General features: G+C 40.3%; 2 protein-coding genes across 11 annotated transcripts in view; one reads left to right on the forward strand and one right to left on the reverse strand.

Annotated features, from left to right (window-relative positions):
• NOL8 (nucleolar protein 8) overlaps positions 1-17,068 on the reverse strand; it is a 79,644-nt gene extending 62,576 nt beyond the window's left edge. For 4 of the 8 annotated variants that reach the window (XM_073352343.1, XM_073352339.1, XM_073352346.1 and 1 more), the window contains exons 1-8: positions 16,980-17,068; positions 12,789-12,972; positions 12,539-12,601; positions 11,119-11,197; positions 9,501-9,648; positions 6,193-6,264; positions 3,032-5,050; positions 2,606-2,722 (exon numbers count right to left, since the gene is read on the reverse strand). In XM_073352343.1, the coding sequence (XP_073208444.1) occupies positions 2,606-2,722; positions 3,032-5,050; positions 6,193-6,264; positions 9,501-9,648; positions 11,119-11,197; positions 12,539-12,601; positions 12,789-12,927 (2,637 nt within the window). In that variant the 5' untranslated portion in view covers positions 12,928-12,972; positions 16,980-17,068. Of the gene's footprint in view, positions 1-2,605; positions 2,723-3,031; positions 5,051-6,192; positions 6,265-9,500; positions 9,649-11,118; positions 11,198-12,538; positions 12,602-12,788; positions 12,973-13,697; positions 13,960-15,567; positions 16,938-16,979 lie in introns of those variants that run through there. The other 4 variants (XM_073352341.1, XM_073352342.1, XM_073352344.1 and 1 more) reach the window with 4 other exon arrangements.
• Positions 17,069-17,167: 99 nt separating this feature from the next.
• CENPP (centromere protein P) overlaps positions 17,168-23,763 on the forward strand; it is a 318,797-nt gene continuing 312,201 nt past the window's right edge. The window contains exons 1-4 of one of the 3 annotated variants that reach the window (XM_073352368.1): positions 17,168-17,580; positions 20,506-20,657; positions 21,369-21,514; positions 21,975-22,063. In XM_073352368.1, the coding sequence (XP_073208469.1) occupies positions 20,524-20,657; positions 21,369-21,514; positions 21,975-22,063 (369 nt within the window). In that variant the 5' untranslated portion in view covers positions 17,168-17,580; positions 20,506-20,523. Of the gene's footprint in view, positions 17,581-17,771; positions 17,848-20,505; positions 20,658-21,368; positions 21,515-21,974; positions 22,064-23,763 lie in introns of those variants that run through there. The other 2 variants (XM_073352367.1, XM_073352369.1) reach the window with 2 other exon arrangements.

Genomic DNA, 23,763 nt, shown 5'->3' on the forward strand with positions numbered 1-23,763 from the left:
CATATCAAGGATCTAGAGAATCAAGAATAAACTCTAATCATATTTGCCTGTTTACCTATATCTTGTTGGAAGTTTAACAATGTGATCTAATTAGCTATGTTTCATTACTGAATTCTATTGACTCAGAGATCAAAAGGCGAAATTATCATTTAGATAGGACTTGTGGTATAATAATGTTATTGGGCACATTTCTCTTTGAAATTTGTAGTAAACTACCTGTGAACTGTTTGATGGTTAATTGCCTTATGCTAATTAATACAACTAGTTACCGGTGTATCCCGGGGAAACAGATTAGCTTCAAAGCAACAATGTACATGACCTGTTCTTCATTCAAGGAAGGCCAGCTGTGATCATTTGCTGTCAAGAGGCTTATCCACTTAACTTCAGCTATAAAGAAAGCGTTGGGCCTGATCCTATTTTATCGCAGATCTGTTTAAACTTTGACAGGGAAAGTCTATGCTTACAAGACTGAGGTCTCCAGGTCTACTCTCAATTAACCCTGCCATTCTCATGGAAGAATTTGAACAAACTCTGCACATGGACTGCCTATTTGACTATAGGCTTTTATATTGATTGCAGAAGGATTTTTACAAATCAGCAGCCTCACCCATCTCTGCTATGAAACTGACCTAAGAACTTTGTTCTTATCTGTATGTATATTGCTGTTTTAACCACAGCAACTCTTTCTTTTTATTAATAAATCCTCACTATATTAGACTTGGCTGTCCGGATGGGAACCAAAGGGGACTGTATTTTGACTTCTTGATAACCAGTAAGGAAGCTGTTTGGTTACTGGCTTGGTGAAATCTCATTATAAAATAAACCACCAATTCTGGGGATTGTCCGCCCTATTATTTGCAGTTTGCCCTGAATAAACACTCTCAGTGTAGCCCCTCCAGGCACCGTGATCACAGTTACACATTTCATATTCTTGCAACTGCATATCTGATTAGTATTTGTGAAATGCCTTTTATGTAGATGATTCACTGGTGATGCAGATGACACTTTACCCTCTCAAATCCATATAGTCAATAAAAACAGTTTGATAGTTATTATGAAGCAATATTTCAGTTAAACATGCTTTTCTCTAGGTTTCACAGTGGTCATTAGGCTTTCATAAAAAAGTTAATTTGGATTTTGAAAAATGTTATTCTAGGAAAGAGTTTTAGAACCAGTTTTTAAGTACCAGCCTCACAGACTGTCTTTTTGCTTTATGAAATCACAATACACTGGAAGTTACTTGACAAATATAATTAAAATGATAAAAGTCAAAAGAAACGTAATGCAGTTGCAAGTGACACACTCATCAGCAGCAGCCAAGAATGTCACAGCCAAGTCTTCCAGAATAATTATGGCTCCCCATCAGAGTGTTTTGGCCACCGTACAACAATTCACAAAGTAATAAACTAACCTCTAAATAGAAGTCAGGAAAACAAAGGGATGGGAGGGAGAAAGGGTGTTTTACATTTAACGTTGACAGTGGCCCTAATTTTAAAACATCTTTGAAAAAGAAAACAGCTTTCAGTTCAGGCTTTAAAAGGGGAGAGAATGAAATATGTCAAGGGAGAGGAAGTTCCCTCCCATCAAACGCATCATCACCTGCTGACCTACTGCATGATGGTGAAACCTCTGAAGAGAGGTGGTGTTACAAAAGGTATTGGTTAAGTAAAGTTCCAGGAGAAAGTCTCAAAATTTACTCAAACTCTACACCATCAGCCATTTTAAAACCCAAGAGGGCCAATTTAAAATTTATCCTCCGCTTTATAGATAGTAAATGTGAAGGATCCATGGCAGATGTAATTTTATCACAGTTGCTCAATTAATAAGCAAAAACCCTTCTGCATTTTGCACAGCATGTAGCATATAAAAGAATATACCTAATTGTTCATGTAGCGAAAGCCCATTTTCATCTAGCATACAGTCAAAATCTTACACTACAGTTAAAAACAATAAAATACATTTCTACTCAGTTACCAAAACCAATACCAAATTAAAACAAGGTTCAGTAAACTGGAATGCATGACAGGCTTGACATTCTGACTTAAAGATGCATAACCTTGCTTGTGTATTTCAATGTCATTATTTGTTGGTTTTTGAGTTACATTATTTGGGATGGAGTGAGGGCTAGTGGTTAGATGATAAAATCTTGAACGCCAGATTTCCAGTCCTTTTCCAGCCACTTACTCTCTGCACAACACTGGGCAATTCAAATCTTTTCCTTTTATTTAACTGACAACAGTGGGCAGTGGAGTTTTGGTATAACCACATGTAAGCCTCTCCATGTGACCATTGCTCTTATGGTTCGTGCGAACACTGCATTGCAATCAATTTATACAAGTTATTTTATGCGGTAGAGTGCCTGATTTTTTCAGTTTCCAAAGAGATACTCCAAAATTTGCATTGTCCTTAATTTATAAATTCATGTTTTAACTCTACGAATATGCATCACTTATTTTGTATCATCTGTTTTATATCCATTAGTACGAAGGACAATATTCAAGATTTGATCTCAAACTCTGAATAAGAGTAGGTGTTGCTCTTCAGTACAATACATACTAGCAAATTGGGTAGGTGAATGCCCTCTCAGAAATTCTAAGCCACTTACTTTTCCAGGCAGATTTCCTATAGTCACTTCTTCCTTAGACTTCTCTTCTACTTCAGCTTCACTTTCTCCATCTGAATCAAATACAATGTGCTTATGTTTGCTTGCTGACTGGCTTTCCTGGAAAAGGAGACACATTGTTAAGTTTAACATTTCAAATATTGGTTATATACTATGGGAACTACTGCTGGGCACATTTACAACAGTAGAGAATGAAATTAAAACACCTATTGTGTTTTCTGGAAAAAATCCCATGACACCTTTTTGGACATATCCTAAAAATCAATCTGGCAAAGAAGATAGGCGCTGCTCTCAAACACGATTCAAACCACAGCAACATCTTAGAGAACGCATACTAGAGATACTTATTAAACCAGTATTCTTTCAGTACTGTTTTACTGTTCAGAGACAAGTTGAAAGCATACTTACCAGGTTCAGAAGAGCCCCCTGAATAAGTTTCTTCTGTAATGCTCTCTCTTTCTGTCTCTCTTGTAGAGCTGCAAGTCTCTTCTGATTATCCTGCAATTGTTTCTCCTTTTCATCTGACTCAATTGAGACAGCAATAGGAATGCAAAGCTTTTCTTTACTTTTGTGAAGACTTTTCTTATTGTTCTCACTTTCCTGAAATTTAGAGGCTGAACCTTTACTGCTTGCATCCTTCTTTGGTTTGCCAGGAAGAGATTCTGGGCTTTCCAATTCACATTTAATGTGTTTCTGTGCGACAGATAAAACACTGTCTGTGTCAGTGCTTTCCTCCTCGCTTCCACTGATACTAGTTGTGGTGCAGTCCTCACTGTCTCCTCTGTTTGCTGTTTGATCTTCTGCATGAGAATTCAAGTAGTTATTCTCTCGTAATAAAGGTGGTTTCCAAACAGGCTTTTCACTTCCACCTTCTGAGTATTGGGAATTTAACACCTTCTTGAGCTGGTTGCTGAGAGTATTTTGCTTCTTTTTCACACTTCTGTCTTCAAGTGAACATAATATGGAACTCCTAGACTCTCTGGAAGCTGAGTGTTTCCCATGACAAGAACAGTTTGGCTTTGAAACCTCTTCTAAAGATTTATTTTTCAAATCAACAAGGCTTGAGGAATTTTGGTTACATTTTCTTTTACAGCTGCAAGAACCTTCCTTGCTCATCTCCTCAAAATTCTCACTTTCACATAATGACCCTATTCCTCTGAAAGGCTGAAATTTCAAACTGGAAGTATTTTCCTTTGGCTTCTCATCATCAGCACTCTCCTCTCCCTCTAAAATGGCAGCAACTATATCTTCAGGATTAATAGATGTTTTAGTTGTAGAGGCAATTTCAAAAGGCTTTGTACTATACTTGGTGTTACTAATATTACCTTCAGTTTTGCACTGACTATCCCTCTGTTTACCTGCTGTATCTCCTTCTGAAGATTCAATACTTGCAGTGGCTAATGCTTCTAACTCATGTAATGTAAGATGTAGGCGGTAACAGTTTTGCATCATGTCTTCATAATCAGAATCAGCTTCAGATTCACTTGCTTCCAGCTCTGAATCAAAACCGGTAGACCCAGACTTGCTGTCAACTCTGTTGTCCTGTAGTTCAGAAGTCAGGACTTCTGCTGTTTTGTTATGCACTGCTTTTTTGTTATTTTTGTCTCTTAACTTATCTGGTGACAACACAAAGGAATCATTTACAGAATCAAAGCTTTTGTTGTTTTTGAAAGTTTCATTCCTAACATTGTCCTTCCTTTGCATTTTCACCAGCTCAGAATCTCTTAGAATTTTAGTCTTCACACTGTTTTTATCTGGAGTTTTAGTCACAGCAATAATTTCATCTGTATCTGCTGAATCATAATCAGTGTCATTTTCAATAGTCTTTCCTTGTCTGTTACAACCCTTACTCACTTTCTTCATATTTGGATTGGTTAAAGACCAGTGAGTGTTGTATTTTAGCTCAAAATTATCCCCCACAACTTCCAAATGATCACTTTCAGATGCAGCATTTGTTTTAGCTTTCTGTATTTCCTTTTCTTTCTCTATCATTGCCCTGATTTCTTCTTCTGAATCAATATCACTGTCTGAAATGCTGTTTGTATTCCTGTTAGGCTTAACACCAGCTGCCAGGTTCTTATCCAGAAATAATTCTTTGCCTTTCATGACAATTCTATTAAGACTAGGTGTCTGAAGTAATTTAGACAGACCAGTTGATTTGGAGTTTGACATTTGGACTAATTTTGTTTGTGTTAAGTTTTCTTTTTTCAAGTGGCAACCTGGTGTTTTATTTAAATCTTCACTACTCTGTATCCTCATTTTTTTAGGTGTTTTTTTAAATTCAGGGAACTCTCCTCGTCGTTTCTTGCTTATGCTGTCATCCCCGCCTTCCAACTGCCAGGTGAGCTTGGATATGGGAACTGTGTCAGTCAAGTCTTGCTCCAGCTTTCTAAGGTTGTGGCAATATTTTGATGGGTCATATTTCATTATGTTATAGTCAGAGTTAAGGAATAAAAATAAAACCAAGGAGGCTTCCACTTTTCAACAAGTAACAACTTAAGTTATAGGGACAAGGACAATAGATGTTGTCACAGGCCATGTCTACACTACCCGCCGGATCGGCAGGTAGTGATCGATCTATCGGAGATCGATTTATCGTGTCTAGTGTAGATGCGATAAATCGATCCCCGATTGCTCTGCTGTCGACTATTACTATTCCCTGGCACTGGGAAAGGCCCAACTCCTCCAGAGAGCCTGTCTGTGTCTCAGCCTGCCTCTCAACCACTGACTATTGACCCCATCCTTTCTCTCCTGAGAATGGCTTTTAACTATTTAGTGTCCTTTTGATCTCCAGGCTCTAAACCCAGCAAAACAAGGCTTGCATCTTCATTGGAGACAAGGTATAGGATCCTCTAAGCTCATAACTCCCCCCCGTGCAGCCCCCACATTGGGTAATTGCCCTCCAGTGTTTGCTAAGAGGTTATCTATAAGTGTTGTGTTGCTTTCTTTCTTGCTCCCCCCCCCTCGCCCCCCGCAACCTCCTATTAAGCTAGATGAATACATTGCTGCAGAAGAGTCTTATAACCCAGGATATAGGAACTTCACCTTACTGACCAGGTCACATACAATGTTCATAAAATTATTACATCTGAGTATTTTTAGGGTATTATATCACAGCTCCACATCCATCATTTTTAAAGCTATGTTTTATGAACTTTTTAAGTGAGTTACATGCAACATGTACAACTATCCATCTAACTAATGCAAGTTTGTTGCAAGATTTAGGATGAAGCCACCAAGTAATCAAGCACTGGAGGAACATTTTTCTGTTTTTTTTAGCAAACGCATATTTAAAGTGAGTCCATCTGTTTTTTGCACTCTGATCCTTTCCATAATGGCGAGTGAAAGATTTGGAATTCTAATCATCAGCCAATATATACCAATTCTTTGCCAAGCATAGCATTTTAATTATCTCCACATAAGAGACAGTAACTGCACGGTGTTTTGTATCAACAATATAAAGACTTATGCAAATATCTCCTTCCCCCAATAAAGATGGTAAACAAATGAAGAAAATAATGGAACTGTATCTATGATCAGTCAGTGTTTACTAAAGCAGTAGGAAAGGATATTTTGCTTTTGTGTCTACCCTTAAGGTGAAGGATGGGTAAAACTCTGCCAAATTTACTAACGACCCAATCCTGTAAGAAAGAAAAATATACAATTATATCAGAGTGAAAAAAATAATAGGGATTAAATGTCACGAATTAAATGTTTCAGAGTAGCAGCCGTGTTAGTCTGTATTTGCAAAAAGAAAAAAGGAGTACTTGTGGCACCTTAGAGACTAACCAATTTATCTGAGCATAAGCTTCCGTGAGCTTATCACTTATCACTTCATCGGATGCATACTGTGGAAACTGCAGAAGACATTATATACACAGAGACCATGAAACAATACCTCCTCCCACCCCACTCTCCTGCTGGTAATAGCTTATCTAAAGTGATCACTCTCCTTACAATGAGTATGATAATCAAGCTGGGCCATTTCCAGCACAAATCCAGGTTTTCTCACCCCCCCCCTTTTTTTTCCCAAAAACCACACACACAAACTCACTCTCCTGCTGGTAATAGTTCATCCAAAGTGACCACTCTCCCTACAATGTGCATGATAATCAAGGTGGGCCATTTCCAGCACAAATCCAGGTTTTCTCACCCCCCCCCCCACACACAAACTCACTCTCCTGCTGGTAATAGCTCATCCAAACTGACCACTCTCCTTACAATGTGTATGATAATCAAGGTGGGCCATTTCCAGCATAAATCCAAGTTTAACCAGAATGTCGGGGGGGGGAGAGGGGCTAGGAAAAAACAAGGGGAAATAGGCTACCTTGCATAATGACTTAGCCACTCCCAGTCTCTATTTAAGCCTAAATTAATAGTATCCAATTTGCAAATGAATTCCAATTCAGCAGTTTCTCGCTGGAGTCTGAATTTGAAGTTTTTTTGTTTTAAGATAGCGACCTTCATGTCTGTAATTGCGTGACCAGAGAGACTGAAGTGTTCTCCGACTGGTTTATGAATGTTGTAATTCTTGACATCTGATTTGTGTCCATTTATTCTTTTAGGTAAAGACTGTCCAGTTTGACCAATGTACATGGCAGAGGGGCATTGCTGACACATGATGGCATATATCACATTGGTGGATGTGCAGGTGAACGAGCCTCTGATAGTGTGGCTGATGTGATTAGGCCCTGTGATGGTGTCCCCTGAATAGATATGTGGGCACAGTTGGCAACGGGCTTTGTTGCAAGGACAGGTTCCTGGGTTAGTGGTTCTGTTGTGTGGTATGTGGTTGTTGGTGAGTATTTGCTTCAGGTTGGGGGGCTGTCTGTAGGTAAGGACTGGCCTGTCTCCCAAGATTTGTGAGAGTGTTGGGTCATCCTTCAGGATAGGTTGTAGACCCTTAATAATGCGTTGGAGGGGTTTTAGTTGGGGGCTGAAGGTGACGGCTAGTGGCGTTCTGTTATTTTCTTTGTTAGGCCTGTCCTGTAGTAGGTGACTTCTGGGAACTCTTCTGGCTCTATCAATCTGTTTCTTCACTTCCGCAGGTGGGTATTGTAGTTGTAAGAATGCTTGATAGAGATCTTGTAGGTGTTTGTCTCTGTCTGAGGGGTTGGAGCAAATGAGGTTGTATCGCAGAGCTTGGCTGTAGACGATGGATCGTGTGACGTGGTCAGGGTGAAAGCTGGAGGCATGTAGGTAGGAATAGCGGTCAGTAGGTTTCCGGTATAGGGTGGTGTTTATGTGGCCATTGTTTATTAGCACTGTAGTGTCCAGGAAGTTGATCTCTTGTGTGGACTGGACCAGGCTGAGGTTGATGGTGGGATGGAAATCGTTGAAATCATGGTGGAATTCCTCAAGGGCTTCTTTTCCATGTGTCCAGATGATGATGATGTCATCAATATAGCGCAAGTAGAGTAGGGGTTTGAGGGGACAAGAGCTGAGGAAGTGCTGTTCTAAATCAGCCATAAAAATGTTGGCATACTGTGGGGCCATGCGGGTACCATAGCAGTGCCGCTGATCTGAAGGTATACATTGTCCCCAAATGTAAAATAGTTATGGGTAAGGACAAAGTCACAAAGTTCAGCCACCCACCTTGATTATCATACACATTGTAAGGAGAGTGGTCACTTTGGGTAAGCTATTACCAGCAGGAGAGTGAGTTTGTGTGTCTGGTTTTTGGAAAAAGGAGGGGGGTGTGAGAAAACCTGGATTTGTGCTGGAAATGGCCCACCTTGATTATCATACACATTGTAAAGAGAGTGGTCACTTTGGATGGGCTATTACCAGCAGGAGAGTGAGTTTGTGTGGTGGGGGGCAAAGGGTGAGAAAACCTGGATTTGTGCTGGAAATGGCCCAACTTGATTATCATACACATTGTAAGGAGAGTGATCACTTTAGATAAGCTATTCCCAGCAGGAGAGTGGGGTGGGAGGAGGTATTGTTTCATGGTCTCTGTGTATATAATGTCTTCTGTATTTTCCACAGTATGCATCCGATGAAGTGAGCTGTAGCTCACGAAAGCTTATGCTCAAATAAATTGGTTAGTCTCTAAGGTGCCACACGTACTCCTTTTCTTTTTGCTAAAACAAAATGAATTCTGAATGACAGGAATACTAATAAAAGGAATCTGCCCACAGCTAGCCTTTTTGTTCTATTATATGTCACATTTCTGTATTAAGCCACTATGCTAATTTCTTTCTGGAAAGGAGGGAACATCTCAAATATTATATTCTCATAGTCTGTCTGTAACGTGACAATAATAGAGAGACCAAAAAAAAAATCTGATTTAACCTAAGAGACACCAACCATTAACTGACTCTGCTCTCACAGCAGCTAAAGAGAAAACCCCAAGAGCAAGCTGAACACTAAAAAGGAAATTTTGAAACATCTCGTTAAATGAATACTTGTTTTATTTGCGTAAATCTTGATGTAGTCTCACTTAAACTTATCCTCTCCCTACAACATGGGCTCTAATCCTGCAACAATTTATACTCGAACTCAATGCTGAGCACTGTGAATCGTCCTACTGATCACAGGGCCCAAAATGACTGTGTTATATAAGGCAGCTCATACACAAGATGACACGTTTTATAAAAGTTCATTCTAGACATTGCTATGAACTTTAAATGACAATACACACATGCAAAGATAGCCACTCTATCCCCTCCTAAAAAACAAACTTATGTCGATGCTCTTATTTTATAAGGATAAGGATTATTTTGTACTATTCTGTCATAGCTATTCTGTCACCCTGTATGTATTGTCTCCGATAATCAAATATACAAATCTGAAGTAAACTTAATGTGAAGAAAGCTAAATAAAACTGTGCCTGATGCAGTTCTCTTAACTCAGCAGAATGGATACCCCACAACACCTTATGATCCGGTACTTCTGTTCCTGGCACTGCTTTCATATGAAAGTTCACAACTCCAGCTTCATTCAGTGATTCCAACAGATTTCCCTTGCCATCTGTATGTGGCTTTTCCTTCTTCAATCTTGCTTCTTGTCTCTCCTGTGCCAATCTGTATCAGGAGGAGCATGGTTTAAGCTTGCCACGACATAAAAGCAAAAATAAAAAAGTATCTGTGTGTAAAGCCATCATCAGCGATGGGTGGGTCTCACACTTCTGGACAACCATTCACTCTGAGCCAATGTGAAACATCTCAAAGATACGTTTTGCCAATTCCCTTTAAAACCAGGAAACCAGGAACATGGCCTCCACCCAGCTAACTTTTTTATGACGATGAATATAGCAGGTATGATAAGCATGCTGCAAATGTACCAGCATGCTATCAGTTTCAATGAAAAATAAACAAACACTGAAAGCAGCTAATGGAGAACATATAAGAAAAGGGTAAGGGAAAACTGCAAAGTGGGCAAAATAACAAGTATAAAAAATACAAAACACTGTAGTACCCAAACTATCTTCTTAGAAGTTATTTATTATTAAGTCTGTTAAAATCCCATTTACTTGGATTTGAAGTGAAAGCAATATCCAGTGGCTTTTGCAGATTCATTATAGGAGAGCATTCTTTAATTAGAGCCCTCTTATAAACAAGCTCTCAAAAAATTTACTCAATATAGTATTTGACAAATATAAAGGGAAAAACTCAGGACATGTACATTTAAAGTTGGTAGGATGAATTATTCAGACACTGGTTTGTATTTTGCACAATTCTAGCAAAATTATATATATATAGGGCCCTACCAATTTCACGGCCGTGAAAAAAGCATCACGGACCTTGAAATAATTGAAATAATTCTTTCCCCATGAAATCCGATGTACCCTTGTTCTTAGGAGAGCCCCAGCAAAGAGGGTTTCTAGCTCTTGCTGGGCACCGGAGGGACAGGACTTGTCCATCTCCTGCACAGCTGCTCAGGGAGGTGTGTGACACGTTATTGACATGAACTGTGACCGTATAGATCATTGTTGTAACCAATGTCCTATAGTCGCACCAAAACTTGTACAAAGAAGGTCAAGCAGGTGTCTATAGAAAGGTTGTAATTTGCTGGTTATGATTATGCTGTCTGTATTTGTGTATCATTTTTGTATTTGAAGTTATGAATATTGGCTATGTACTTGTATCTCAATGTGTTTGTTTCTAAGTAGCCTCAGTGAAGCATTTGGTCAGCTTCTTGAGAAAGGACTATTCTCAGTAAGTGTCCAATCAAGAAACACTTAAATGACAATGGACTTTGGAGTCCAGCTCTGAAGGCAGCACAGAAATGAGGGTGGCAATTCCATGACCCCGTCAAACAGGTTTGCGACACTCCCCCACCTCCCATTTTGGGTTGGGACCCCCACGGCTACAACGCTGTGAAATTTAAGATTTAAACATCTGAAATTGTGAAATTTACCAATTTTAAAATCCTACGGCCGTGAAATTGACCATAATGGACTGTAAATTTGGTAGGGCCTTATATATATATTTTGACATTATGTGGCAAAGTAGTTCAACAAGCAACAATATACATTTGTATATTAACATTACCTGTGCAAAAAGCTTTCTTTGGCCAATTCAATTTGTAGCGTTCCACCTTTCCACCTTGTTTTATTTAAAACGGACATACCTAGGAAACAAGCATTAGACAGAAAATGCTTATTACCCATGTATATAATATTTAAGTAATGTTTTTAATCATGTCGCTTTTTGCTATATTTTACATTTTGGAGCATTATGAGACTGATCCTGCCCCCAATTAGACTACTTTGTTGATTACAGGTAGCAAATTTAGGGTCTAATATGGAAAACAAAAGACAAGATATTGTCAACATCCAAACCCTATTTTGACTAACAGTAAGTTAGCCAGTGATAAATAAACATTGAAACATTAGCAAAAACAATGAGGAGTCCTTGTGGCACCTTAGAGACTAACATTTATTTGGGCATAAGCTTTCGTGGGCTAAAACCCACTTCATCAGATGCATGGAGTAAAAAAAAACACGGCTACCACTATGAAATTGAACGATTAAATAGCTCATTCCAAATAAGGATTGAAAAATTCAGATATATCTACATTCTTAGGTTCCCTCACCACTGTATCCAGTCCTTTCACACTATCTTCAAATAGAATTTACTTTTCTTCCCCTCCTTCCCAACAGATCCTACAAGCAGTGGCAGACACATTGGCAATATTGGGAGATGGAGATTGGGAGGGAAGTCCTTATTCCATGTAAAGAGATTAAGGGAAGCACAAAGTTTTAAGATGATTCTTAATTATGTTTAAACCAGATGGCCTATCCCTAAAAAGAAGATTTCCCTTATTCTTTTTCAAAGGTACGTTATCAACCCCATTCTTCCGGTGCAGATGACTGTGCTGAAATAATCTCAACTGGTTTACTGCAGATTACACAGGAGTTGCAGTTTTGTAATGTTCATATGACTACCAGAAAAGACTGGGAATCTGTATTTCCATTCTAAGAGGGTTAAAACTGACCTCCTTAAGGAAAATAAACTTTGCTTAAGCCAACGTTCTTTATTCCCTTTCGTCTCAGTCAATTCTAATGTCATATACAAGTATCAATGTATCAAAGAGAAGAAAATATGTTTAAGATCATTTTCTAAACCTTTTCACTAAGGGGCTAACATATACACTCCACCCTCCGCCCCTAACCCACTAGGCTATTCTGATAGACCATTGCCTGTACCCCGTAACATAAAAATATAGATACTTCAATAAAATACATTATTTTCAAGAGCATCTTCCATAAACACTGATTCCTAAAATAACTGAGCTAAACAGAATTGAAGAATGAAATAGCAAATGAGAGGCGGAAATTAAGAGGTATAGATGAAGAGAAAAAACTATGTCCCTTACTTCAATGGGGGTCTGAGTAGGTTCAGGTATTTGTTACATCCTTAGTTTACAGGGATTAAAATAAACTGCAACAAATATCATTTGTGTACTTACATCTTTTAAGATCTGCTTCAGAAATGCTGATGTTGATGTAAGCAAAAGTTTTCATAGGGTTCCCTGGTCAATAATTAGAAACATTTGGTTACTTTTGTATATAAAATTGTAAGTTTTTGTTTTTAAAATTGAAAACCTGTTCTCTACAGATGGTTAAGGAAAAGTAGTAGTTTTGAAATGGACGTTATTTTCCATTACTAGTTGAAGTAAAGAACAGTTATACTTCTAAAGAGCAAAATGAAAATATTACCCTGTTCATCTTTCCTGATAACAATTTCCACATCTGTAACATTTCCAAACTTGCTGAATCTTTCCTGCAGTTCAGCCTCAGAAACTGTATAGCCAAGTCCTCCAACATATAAACGTTTTAAAACTTGTTTTTTCTCCATATTAAAAAGTCAGACTGTCTCATTTAGGATGTATGTTTTATCTTTCTGTAAAAAAGGCAACAAAAAAAATCAGTATAAATGGTTTTTGTGGTTCTTGGGTGAACTGCACCTGTGATCTCTTTCTCAGTCAGTTGGTGGGCACTTCCAAGTGATGGACCTAAACCTGCACTTCTCTCACCAACCATATTAACTCAACAGGTCCAACAGGACTTGGTCCCTGCTATGAAATCTTCTCTGGGAACTGTGACCCAGCTTATTCAGAACAGAATATGATTTATTCAACAAACGGAATATATCAAGCAGAGAAAAGGAGGTTAAAATAACAAGAGTGCACTACAAGGGCTTCTGATGATCCCAATGGTAAATTGATCTAGGAGCATTTGCTGGATCATAAGGTTTAACACTAGGAACTCAGTATAAGCCCTGGTCTACACTACAGGGTCAGATCGAATTTAGCTGCGTTAGGTCGATTTAAAAATGACTGCATCCACACAACTAACCCCATTTTGTCGACCTAAAGGGCTCTTAAAATCGACTTCTGTACTTCCCTCCCCGATGAGGAGAGTAGCGCTAAAATCGACCTTGCTGGGTCAAATTTGGGGTAATGTGGATGCAAATCGATGGTACTGGCCTCCAGAAGCTTTCCCAGAGTGCTCCATTGTGACCGCTCTGGACAGCACTTTGAACGCCGATGCACTAGCCAGGTACACAGGAAAAGCCCTAGGAACTTTTGAATTTCATTTCCTGTTTGGTCAGCGTGGCGAACTCACCAGCACTCAGCAGCACAGGTGACCATGCAGTCCCCCCAGAATCGTAGAGCTTAGAAAATGTTTCTACGCTCCCCCATCATATCCATCCCTGATGTTAACGCAGATTAGGAGGCGAAAAAACGCACTTGCGATGACGTTTTCCAAGCTCATGCAGTCCGCCCGCACTGATAGGGCACAGCTGAATGCATGGAGGCATTCAGTGGCAGAGGCCAGGGAAGAATTAAGTGAGCGCGAAGAGCGGAGGCAGGATGTGATGTTGAGGCTAATGAGGGAGCAAACAGACATGATGAAGCATCGCTGGAGCTGCAGAAAAGCCAACAAGAGCATAGACCCCCGCTGCATCCACTGTATAACCACCTACCCTCCTCTCCATGTTCCATAGCCTCCTCACCCAGACGCCCAAGAACGCGGGGTGGGGGAAGGCTCTGAGCACCCAGCCACTCCACTCCAGAGGATGGCCCAAACAACAGAAGGCTGTCATTCAAACAGTTTTGATTTGTAGTGTGGCTACAATAAGCAACGTGGCCTTGTCCTTCCCTCCTCCCCACCCCACCCGAGCTACCTTGTCCGTTATCTCATTTTTTAAAAAATTAATAAAGAAAGAATGCATGGTTTCAAAACAATAGTTACTTTATTTTGAAGGGGGGAGGATGGTTGGCTTACAGGGAATTAAAATCAACAAAGGGGGTGGGTTTGCATCAAGGAGAAACACACACAATTGTCACAGCGAAGCTTGGCCTTTCATGAAACTGGTTTTCAAAGCCTCTCTGATGCACTGCATGCCTTGCTGTGCTCTTCTAATCGCCCTGGTGTCTGGCTGCTCAAAATCGGATGCCAGGCGATTTGCCTCAACCTCCCACCCCGCCATAAACGTCTCCCCCTTAGTCTCACAGATATTATGGAGCACACAGCAAGCTGCACTAACAATGGAAATGTTGGTTGCGCTGAGATCTGACCTAGTCAGCAAACAGCGCCAGCGAGTTTTTAAACCTCCAAAGGCACATTCTACCCTCATTCTGCACTTGCTCAGACTATAGTTGGACTGCTCCTTACTACAGTCCAGGCTTCATGAGCCATGAGAGCAAGGGGTATGCTGGAGTAGGTGTGACCGCGCGGTGCTGCCGGCTGGGGAGAGCAGCCTGAGGCAGAAGCTTCCAGCTCGCATGATATTCCAGGTAGGACTGAATCTCCAAGTGGGCCCCATCCTTGCCGTGGTATGGCGTCTGCACGGGTAACCCAGGAAAAAAAAGGCGCAAAACAATTGTCTGCTGTTGCTTTCTCGGAGGGAGGGGCAACTGACAACATGTACCCAAAACCACCCATGACAATGTTTTTGCCCCATCAGGCATTGGGAGCTTAACCCAGAATTCCAATGGGCAGCGGAGACTGCGGGAACGGTGGGATAGCTACCCACAGTGCACTGCGTCTTAAGTCGATGCTAGCCACGGTAGTGAGGACACACTCCGGCGACTTAATGCGCTTAGTGGGGACACACATAATCGACTGTGTAAAATCAATTTTTAAAAATCGACTTTTATAAAATTGACCTAATTTCATAGTGTAGACATACCCTAAGTGACCAAGAAAACCTACAGTTGATAATACTATACATTCTTCTGACATATCAGTCCTAAGCAGACTGTATGTGTAAGAGTTGTTTTTGACAAACATACCATAATTAATCAGGTGCTCAATTTGCCCCACCTGTTCGTTTTAAACATTTTATAGAACGTTTAATAAGTTTAAAGACATAGTATCAGAAAGCACTCCTCTTTGTTCCTTTTGTGGGAAAAAGCCAAATATTTTTATAACACAAAGGAAAATAGCTTAAGTATCTTACATTATTGTTCTAATTAACAGCTAAAATTACCATAACTGAAAAACATGAGAAGAAAAGTCTCTTTCCAGTTTGTTTAAATTGTGCATTTGACAGCACTCTGTATGATAAATCAGTCAATTCCATCATTTGTGTCTGGGTCTTTCACAGAACAGTGGAGAGAAAAACATGTGAAAGAATAGTAAAATGTAACTGGAAAACAAAACAAACAAAACCCACCATCAGGAGCCTCCGGGCAGAAGCAATATCTGAATTACTTTTAATTCTAGATATCAGATTAATATAGCAAACCAATTACCCGATTATATTAGATGACTTTGCTATGAATTTATTAGCGCTAGAATAACTAAAATTAGCCTCTAAATCCATATTTAGCCACCTAAATGAAAGTAAGCTGATTTTCACACATGCTGGGCACTTATGGATAACCCCATGTTAGTTACAACAGTATTTGTGGGTACTCAACATCTCTGAAAATAAGGCCACTTGTATTTAAGTGCCTAAATATAAGCATATTGGATGAGATACTGGTCCATCTAGACCCAACTCCTCTGATAGTGGCCAGCAGCAGATGCTTCAAAGAAGGTGCAAGAAACCCTGGCAAGAGTAATTATTGATTATTGAATAACATGCCCATTGGAGAAGTTTCTTTCTACAACCCTTGGTTAGAGAACGGTGCTCTTAACAGTTAATGTTCCTGCCAAACACTAAACTTAAAAAACTCCACACTCATATAGGGGAGGATAGTCTCATTGTCACTAGAAACATCCTATTACTTTTTTTCAACACCCTGGAGAAATGTCCAGTCCTGTAAGTTATTTCGAAGAGTCTATTAGGCTAATAATGCACCAAATAAAAAACTTTTCCTTTAATCAGTTTTTAGATTTGCTGCCATTCAATGTTATGGAATGTCCATTATATTCAGAACGCTCAGGGTTGACACATAGGGCCACTAATACAAACTGTGTTTTTTATCATTAGCGTCAGAAAAAAACAGGTACGTGTGTGCGTGTGAGAGAAAACTACACATCTATCCAAACATCAGAGGTAACACAACCTTCAGTTGTACGAGTTTCGCCGAATTACTTTCACTACGTTGTGCCAACTTTGAACTGGAAAAAAAAACAACAGTCTGGGAATCGGGGGGGGGGGGGCACGGCTCGGGCCCCCACAGCCCGGGAATGAGGAGGGTGGGGAGCGCCGGGGGGAAAAACAGAGACAGGGGCCATCCATAGCCCCGGGACGGAACAAGCCCCCCAGGCCCCTTTCGGTCTCGGTGGCTTCTCTACCGGGACTTCTCTCCACAGAGCCTCCCAACACGGGCCCCAGACTCCTGACCAGGTCACCGCAGCAGCCTTGACCTCCGAGCTAGAGGTTCAGCCACCCGCCGAGGAGATCTCCCAGATTACACTGATCCTGGGCGGATACACAACGGGTTCACATACCGCACGTGTCAGCCAGGAAACACAGCGACCTCTTCCTCACGCACACGCGTTTCCTGCGTGCGGCTCTATTCACGCCCCCTCCCGCTTCCGGGACACACTGGAAAACAGGGTTCCTCGTGCCTAGAGCCCCCACCACTTCCGTCAAAACCCCATTCGCATACAGGAACCGCCAGCGGCTCACTGTTCCCGACCGGCCGGGTATAGTTAGCACACATCTCTGGCTCGCGCAGGCCGTGCTTGGGCTCATCCACAGGGACCAGAACGCGGGGGTATCGCTCAGGCCAGCGCCCGGAAAACAAACAAAAACTAACTAACTAAGCAACCAACCAACGAAGGCCGGGGCTCGTTGCCCGGAGGCTCGGCGTTAGAGTCGAGTGGGGCGTGTGACTGGCTCCCTGGCCGGCTGTGTGCGTGTGGCCTGGGAAAGGTGACCTGGGCTGCTCCGGTGGTATCGCCCGCAGGGCAGCGGCGGGCGTTCGTTTGGGCGGGCGGTTCGAAGCGTCGGCTCCAGAGCGCAGGCAGCGCGGATTCCGCGGCCTGAAGGGACAAGACAGCCGGTGAGGCTCAGCCCCCTGTGGTGCTGTCATCACGCTCCCTGCCGGTGGGAGTCAAGTCTTGCCCTCTGTCCTCTCAGGGGGAGGCTGGGGTGGGGGAAGGTTTGTTCAACTGGGGCTGAAGCGGTGAATTTGTCGTGAAAGAGGCGCTAGGGCTGCAGCAATTAGGTGTCTGGCGCTCAAGCAATTCTTTTTTTATATTCATAACTGATGCAGCAAGCCCAGAGGTGCTGGGGCGATGCACTGCCAAGCCCAGAGGTGCTGGGGGCTCTGCCCAGGCAAGCGCTGACACAGATTAACCACTGGATAGCAGGGTACTTAACAGTTGGTTCCTCCCTCACTCAATGAGGAATCTTACAGTTCGTGGAGGGCTCTGCCTCCTCCTTTCTGATCATATTGGGTTCCTGGTGCCTGAGTGGGAAGCAGCGTCTGATCAGCAAGGGACAGACCTGAAGCCTTCTCTGTCCCACTATCAGGAGCCAAGTGCAGTGGTCGGAAGAAGGGTCTGCTGCCAGAGGGAGCTGGCCCCCTTTCTCCTCCTTGGAGCCTGGTCTGTCTGCCTGCCTGAAAACAAGCAACCAATGCAAAATGTCTGTGGGATTTCCCTGAGACTCGGGCCTGCATCCTCCTCACCCCTAGCCATTTGTGGTTTTGGCTCCCAGGGCTGGGAGCTAGGCACTTATATATTTTCTTTTGGGTTTATGAGTTAAGAGACTCCTATCTTTGATTATCTGTATCTGATAGTTATTTGAATATATAGTAGATAAACATCAAAAAGAAAAATGACCTTTCTGGGTGCTGTGTATTCTAAGAGCAATATTTTTAGACTTCAACATTACAAATCATTTCGAGTAAAACACTCAAAAATCAGTTATCTTATTTTCTTAAAAATTTTGAGTGGTAGGCTATTCTGTGATCAGACCCCTTGAAATTGTGCAGGGAGGACAGTGTAGGTGTTAGAGAGCAAACACTTAACTTCAGGAATTTGTATCAGATGGTATATGAAAGACAAATATTTAGACTTCATAAACGTACATCCTGCTAATGATTTGGAAACTTAAGCATTTAAAAAATTGTGGTTAGTTTTCTTAAAATAAATATGTACATTGTGTTTTATTCTCATTTTGAGTCTTCTGTTTTGAAGACGTGCTCACACAGTGCTCACACATCCAAAGTGCATACTTATATCTGAAATACATTGTGTGCTGTACACTAATAGAGAAAATCTTTCTTTTTAAACATAAGCAGAGAACATACACATCTGTTTCTGGAAAATGTAAACATTAAACTGTTTTGTTGTATTCTCAAATATGATGTGCCCAGTTTATTTCTGGTGTGCAACTACATTAACATCAGAATTAATTCACCCAGTGTGTGTGTTACCTCTGCTGACCTTGCAGCCCTTATGAGAAACAAACACAGCTTGGCAGGCAACAGAAATGTTTTGGTTTAGAGAGTGTTGTGCTGTGTTTAGGAAACAAACTGTTGGTAAACAGCGCTATTAATATAGATTCAGTACAAACAGAAACATATGTAGACAACAAAGGACTAGGTTTGAAAGAACACAATTGAGATAAAACAATTAAAAATTCCAATAAAAATAAAATTCACAATTTGTATCCATATTGAGTTTTGTAATTGCTACAACTATCTTTCAAATTTATAAATCCTGAATTTGGTGCGTAAGAAGCTGGCGAAATCTTCAGTTTTTCCAGAAATTAAACTGCTTTTGTATGTGGACACTTCCATTGTATCTTTGTTGCCTGCTGCTGATTTGATGGACACTCTATTATAAGAGTCAAATACTGAAGTAGTTTCTTCAGTTCAGAGACTACTTAGAGCTGTGAACTGTTCACATCTCAACATTGTTGCCATATTTGATGTAGGTCTTCTATCAGTTGTTACTGCTGATTTAAATATTTTGCCACAGTATAGCAACTTAATGTGCTTAACCACCCACTCCCTTCCCTACCATTGGGGTGAAATCTTGGATCTGTTGAAGTCAATCACAAAACTTCAGTTGACTTCAGTAGACCCAGGATTACACCTCTGGATTTGGAACCTACCATGAAATCTGTGTATTTAAATGAGACCAGTATTAAATTCAGTGGAAATTAAAAGCGTCATAGGGAATTACCAATTATTTCCTACAGGGTTGTGTATTTGTTGCATTAGGTTTTATTATACCCTTTCATGAAAAATCCTGTATGAGGAAAGAACACACAAGTTAGAACCTTCATCAGGTTGTCGTCTCCTCCACTCACTTCTTGCTCTGTGTTAGCCCAACTCATAGGGTGGCATAAGAGTTGGAAGCTGTTGTACGGGAATTTATTATGCTTTCAGCAGGATTAACTGCCATCTGTTGTTTTGTTTTTTTTTTGCTTATAAAACAAACACCTAATGACAGCATGCAGCCTAGAAGGAACAGACATTATGCATTGATGTGTCCCTAATTGTAGAATGTTCCAATCCCCAATCTTAGAGTGATTCCAAGAGGGGTTTCTGTGGAGTCTTAGGGGACTCAGTTTGTTCCCATTTCTGATAGCACCATAGATTTTTTTCCACTTAAGTATGGGCCTGATCCTGTGCCTGTTGAAGTCAATGGCAAAACTCCCACTGATTTCAGTTATGCAAGACTCAACTCATTTGCTTTCCTTTAAACCTCATAGTAGAGGGGAACATATGGCTCAGTATCTACAATTCCTTTGATTTTAATATTATTCTGTAGCTAGTTTAACATTAAAGTTTGTCAAATATGTATTTGTTAGTCAAAAACACTCGTATCTAAAATATTTAGTTTTCAGAATTGGTAAGCTGTGTGAGCTGACTCATGTAATCTTTTTAAAAAGGGGAGAGAGAAACTTTAATATTGTAGTGCTATATATTTCATGGTTTTTGAATCAATAAATAGGATCAAACATTAATAGTGTTAAAATGAATATACTTATTTACAAAATTTTGTATCATTTTAGTAACATTGAATCTGAGAAATGGAGAGTGACATTTATCAAGTTTATGAAGATGAAATTCATTCTTTGGAAGAAGAAATTGAAATGTTAACTCAAAAGTTTGAAAACAAACAAGAATCTACATTTTATTCTGATGAAGAGATACAAATATCAATGTATGTATTTTATATGTTCAGATTAATTTTGGTTTTTGAATGTGTTCAGCATTGTTCTTGTCCACCCTCATTCATGCTGTTTCATAAAGTAAACATTTTAGCAATAAAAGAATCAGAAGTATTGAGAAATGCACTTGGTAGTTTAGTGGTGGCTGAAGTGTAGCCTTCAGAAGTTTGCAGTGTGACCTGTGGCTGCCTTCTTTAATATGGAGGTACAACCTGTGGGGTTCACAGATTCTATCATGCACTGCTCTGTGCCTACTCTCTGTTGCATGCTGCACCTTTGTATTAAAAATGAGGATAGCAGTGATTTGCTATATTAAATTTTATGTTGGGATCCTGACAAGTTGCTAATTTTTTGACTCTGATTTAAATCTATAATTACAAAGTAAAATAATCTTCTTGAAGCAAATGGGGTTTTTTTGATTATCCTAACTGGAAAGATGCAGATAAGCTGCCAAAACTCATTTTACTGAATGCTCCTGTGTCAATGTGAGAGCTTTCCATAACCACTAGCCTGTTGGTACATGGCAGGGAACATAAAGTATTTACATGGAATAGAACTTACATGAGTAGTGCCACTGAATTCAAAGTATAACTGAAATCATAAGACATTTCTGAATCACCTTCATAGATCTACATGTTAGAGCAACTCTTTTTAAAAGGTTTCTCTGTGCCCTGGTGATTGCTAATGGATCTTTTCAATTCTAGAAAATCACTCCAAGGAGAATCTAAACTACATGAATCTCCACCAGATCTGAAAGCTGAACTGGATTGTTTAGAATCTGACCTCTCTTTTTTAATGAAATTTACTGGCATTTGGTTCACAAATTACTCCAAGGAAACAGTGGAAAAAGGTAAGCATTTGGTTGCCTATTAGTAACATTGCAAGCATTTTGTCACAGTTTGTTTGCAGTTGCAGATTATAATTCAGCATTCAACATTTGCAGAAAAACTTGTGCTTTGAAATGATAAAACACTAGCACAGTAATTGCTGGTAAATGGAATTCTGTGATGTTTATACATATTGCCAAATTATTCTTGGTTTTACACTCAATGGTATTAAAAGGTTATAACAGAAGACAGAATGTTGCCAATATATCTATCGCTGGAGATACACTGAAGATCTAATTTGACTTTCTAATCCATTTGGTAGGAAAGTTTTTCACTTACATGGTTAATTGCATGATTTATATTGTGTATAACATACATTGCCCACTCTTCAAGTTTATAGCTTAATATTGTTTTTGCTAATGGGGAGGCAGAATAATTATTGAATGTGATCAGAAATCTAAAATATTTTAACCTACTTTATAGCTGGAAACAAAACTATACAGAAGCACAGATTGTCAGGAAATTGCTATTCACTGCCTTTTCAGATGGAATTTCATCTTCTAGAAATACAGGTAATGACAAGATATTTCTATGGGCGGGGGAAATCCAAATGGTTATGGATGTGTATTTGTCATGATAGAAGAAATCTGAACTTTTGGAATGGGTACTGTCACAGTCCTGGCTGAGTCCCCCGGTGGACAGTCCACTGGTCTGTTATAATTGGGTCCGCCTTTGAATCCTACATGCATCAAATCCAGCTGCATTTGCAAAGTCTAGTCACTGCTTCCATTTGAGGGTCTCCTAAGACAGTCTCCTGGTTAGGCCTCTTGTCTGGCACCCTTACTGGGATGAGGGTCTCTGCAGTCCCACTGCGATAGGACCCAAAATTCACGTTGAGACCTTCCTAACTTCTCCAGCCACTTTGCACATTCTTCCAGACATCCACCTAGCTGTGGTTGCTCTTGTTTACAGTTCCTTTGTCAGGGACCACATGGTTGTTCAAGCAAGGAAAACAGGTTCTCCAAAGAAACTACTTAAAATAGACATTTTACTATGAGTGCTTTGCCTGCCCAGGGACATTCAGATTTAAACTGGATTAAGTTACAGCAAACTAATTCCACTTTACTCCTGAATGAAAGCATCTACAGGGGTGTGTGTGTGTGGGTGATGGTGGTGGAAACGTTTATTTTATGCACATTGATTTCATACCTTTTAGCTGATTCACCTTAACTTACCTGAGTGTCCCCTATGTGGACATGCTCTTAGCATAAAAGAATTACAGATCTATGCAAAGCAATAGATGCCTGAATGCAATCCCGCCCTTAGAGTTCTTACCATTCCTGAGAGTTCTTGGGATTGATCAGTGTTGGAGGTAGACAAAGCCTCTCCTGCCTCCACTCCAGCTGTGATGTCTGTTTCTATTGATGGGATGGACTGCTTGCTTGGAGAGCATGTCCGTTTTAAAAGCAGTCTATGACAACTTTTCTCAAAAAGAAAAGGAGTACTTGTGGCACCTTAGAGACTAACCAATTTATTTGAGCATAAGCTTTCATGAGCTACAGCTCACTTCATTGGATGCATTCAGTGGAAAATACAGTGAGGAGATTTATATATACACAGAACATGAAAAAATGGGTGTTTATCATACACACTGTAAGGAGAGTGATCACTTAAGATGAGCTATTTCCAGCAGAAGAGCGGGGGTGGCGGGGGCGAAGAAAACCTTTTGTAGTGATAATCAAGGTGGGCAATTTCCAGCAGTTAACAAAAATGGGTGGGGGGTGGGAAATAAACATGGGAAAATAGTTTTACTTTGTGTAATGACACATCTACTCCCAGTCTCTATTCAAGACTAAGTTAATTGTATCCAGTTGGCAAATTAATTCCAATTCAGCAGTCTCTCGCTGGAGTCTGTTTTTGAAGTTTTTTTGTTGCAATATTGCAACTTTTAGGTCTGTAATCGAGTGACCAGAGATTGAAGTGTTCTCCGACTGGTTTATGAATGTTATAATTCTTGACGTCTGATTTGTGTCCATTTATTCTTTTACGTAGAGACTGTCCAGTTTGACCAATGTACATGGCAGAGGGGCATTGCTGGCACATGATGGCATATATCACATTGGTAGATGTGCAGGTGAACGAGCCTCTGATAGTGTGGCTGATGTGATTAGGCCCTGTGATGGTGTCCCCTGAATAGATATGTGGACACAGTTGGCAACAGGCTTCGTTGCAAGGATAGGTTCCTGGGTTAGTGGTTCTGGTGTGTGGTTGC

The sequence above is a fragment of the Lepidochelys kempii genome, chromosome 7, assembly GCF_965140265.1.
Source record: "Lepidochelys kempii isolate rLepKem1 chromosome 7, rLepKem1.hap2, whole genome shotgun sequence".
NCBI classification, from domain to species: domain Eukaryota; kingdom Metazoa; phylum Chordata; order Testudines; family Cheloniidae; genus Lepidochelys; species Lepidochelys kempii.